The sequence below is a fragment of the Triticum aestivum genome, chromosome 1D (genome assembly GCF_018294505.1).
Source record: "Triticum aestivum cultivar Chinese Spring chromosome 1D, IWGSC CS RefSeq v2.1, whole genome shotgun sequence".
NCBI lineage: Eukaryota > Viridiplantae > Streptophyta > Magnoliopsida > Poales > Poaceae > Triticum > Triticum aestivum.
The window spans coordinates 15,261,200-15,263,688 of record NC_057796.1 but is presented as its reverse complement, the minus strand read 5'-3'; the positions used below and the strand labels follow the sequence as shown (position 1 = coordinate 15,263,688).

Below are 2,489 nucleotides of genomic sequence, written 5' to 3'. Positions count from 1 at the left end.
TTATGTTACGTAAAATTAAAAACGTAAAAACATAGTGTAAAATGTACATAAAATGCAATTCTTCTAGTCTTATGACCTATATTTTTGTTTTCTGGCGCCAAATTTTACATAGTGAATCAATATGAATGTAATTTTTTATATACCAAATGTAATTTATTTATGAAATGATCGTAAGATTTACCTGGGTGAATAGTAATACTTTTACTATTCATCACCCCGGGTTTTCATAATAATTAGTATTAGCAGTGATGGCTCAACCCGTTAGCTCTTTATTAGAAAAGAATTAGTGCTAATTATTGCTTGATATGGACAATTAATGCCGAGATGAAACAAGATACTAGAGAATGATCAGCAATTAACGGTCCATTCCATGCATGCTCCATGGTACGTGCCCAACTTTATGTGCATACCCATCCTATTTCTCTACATACCCCCAGATGTGAGATTTGTACCCGGGGAGTAGGAGGTTGACTGGTTTGGATCGGGAGTCTGGACTCACCGAAGAAAATCTAGTGCCGAGGAGGTTTAGATGGATGGATACAGATGATGGCGAAGCGAGGGCGAGTCGGGGTGGCGATGCCAACACGAGAGCGCGGCCGGCCATGCATGGTGGGCGGCAGCGGGAGGTCCAGCCTGTGATTCATGGATGGTGGGCGTGTGGATGAGAAAGAAGCCGGAGGAACTGGAAAGGAGGATGGCCAAAGATTTAAAAAATCCGGCTCATTTTATTTCAAGCGCGTGACTATAGACAAGTATTTAAACATATCCGAATTCGTGGTCAGAGTCAGATGAATTAGTGCCTACAGTTGGTGCCGACAAATATACAATGATATCTTGGGAAATTATGGCCACTGACGACCATGTGCTGCCTGTGTATGGGCAAAGCTTGGTTCCATTAGTTGTAACACATAACCCCTACAACAGTTTTATCTCCTAGAAAGATTTTGGAGATTCAAAGAACATACTCCCTCTGTTACAGTTAGAGTCTATGTCTTATGTGTATCTTTAGGCTGTACTGCACGATGCGCTACAGCAGAGGATCCTAACAAAAGATTAGATAGTCAATTTGATTGATGAAAAGCGAGTTATATGTAATCAAACATCACACACATACATGTATACAGCGGTGCAATTAGTATAAGCGTGATCGAAATTAAGAGGGTGCGATACCAGTACGTACAACGAAGGCGTAGCCGGTGACGGTGGCCCAGGAGTTGCCGAGCGTGGCGCCGGCGAGGTGGACGTTGCCGAGGTGGCCGGAGAACATCACGGACACCAGCGGGATGGCGTAGTAGGACATGTTGGTCAGGACCATCGGCAGCGCGAACTGTAGCTGCGCCCAGGCCTCCTCCGTGTCGATCAGGCGGCGCAGCCACGCCGGCGAGCCCCGCTTTACCTCACCGCATTCGCTGGAGTGCTCGCGCGCGCCGAGCAGCGGAGCGGAAGACATGTCGCCGGCCGGCTGGCCAGATTAAACGGGAGGGGAGGGGCTAGCTTAGTTTCGTGGTTGGTGGTGCTGGTCGCGATGGGGATGGATGTGGTGACCATCGACGGGTGTGATGCGGCGGCAATATATGGGCGTACGTATGTGTGAGAGGAGCAGCAGCCATGACTTGCACGTTTCTCCCGACGTCCCTGTAGCTAGCGCGTGGAACGCGCGGTGGTGGGCTTGCTGGATGAAAATTGGTTCAATAATGCGGTGTTTGCCACTCTCAAATTTATTTTTGGAGTTTGCTAAGCAGTGGACATTTATTAAATGAGGTTTAGTAGATCTCATCTACTACGCGAAGAGAGTAACGGCATCTTCGAGGGGACCCTCAAACCTTCCCGGACTGTAGTGCTCGGACCACTTTGCCATCTAACGGGTGTCCATTTAGTAGTCAGGACGTACGGATTCCGGTATCCAAGAGACAAACATGAGAAGATTTGCCGGAGTCTAGACATGCACTTGATCAATCACAAGGATGGTCCCTCTCTTCTCTCTCTCCTCTCAACCGCACATGCATGGTCTGCATTTTCTCTCTCTCCTTCTAACCGGACACTAAACCACAAATATCCCATCACGTGTATAGTTTCCACATACTTTTTCTCCTCCCAACCGAATACTTTATGATTATCATTGGATGGCTCCCTCCTGCATCATGTCCGCGGACCAGGTCCGGACATAAAAACGGACATATACCAAAGACATTTGCTGGTCAGCCTTGGAGATGCTTCGAGTGGACATCATAGGATTTTTCTTTTGATTTTTATTTCTCTTCTACTCCCTCCGCCTGGAATTACTTGTCGTGGGAATAGATGCATTTTAGTTCTAGACTGGATACATCCATTTCTGCGACAAGTAATTCGGAAAAGAGAGAGTATTATTTCACTTTTTCTACTTTTTTTGTTTGTTTAACTATATCATATTTATTTTTTACAAAATACATTGATTTAGTTACACAGGTCGGCGTGCATGGGAAATTGGTGGACTCTACAAGGAGGAAAAT

At 45.9% G+C, this 2,489-nt stretch overlaps 1 protein-coding gene across 2 annotated transcripts in view; it reads right to left on the bottom strand.

The window, feature by feature from the left end:
- LOC123179977 (protein DETOXIFICATION 19) overlaps positions 1-1,571 on the bottom strand; it is a 21,099-nt gene extending 19,528 nt beyond the window's left edge. The window contains exon 1 of one of the 2 annotated variants that reach the window (XM_044591917.1): positions 1,181-1,571. In XM_044591917.1, coding sequence (XP_044447852.1) covers positions 1,181-1,450 — 270 coding nt within the window. In that variant the 5' untranslated portion in view covers positions 1,451-1,571. The remainder of the gene's footprint in view (positions 1-1,180) is intronic. The other variant, XM_044591915.1, reaches the window with a different exon arrangement.
- Between the last annotated feature and the right edge of the window lie 918 nt (positions 1,572-2,489).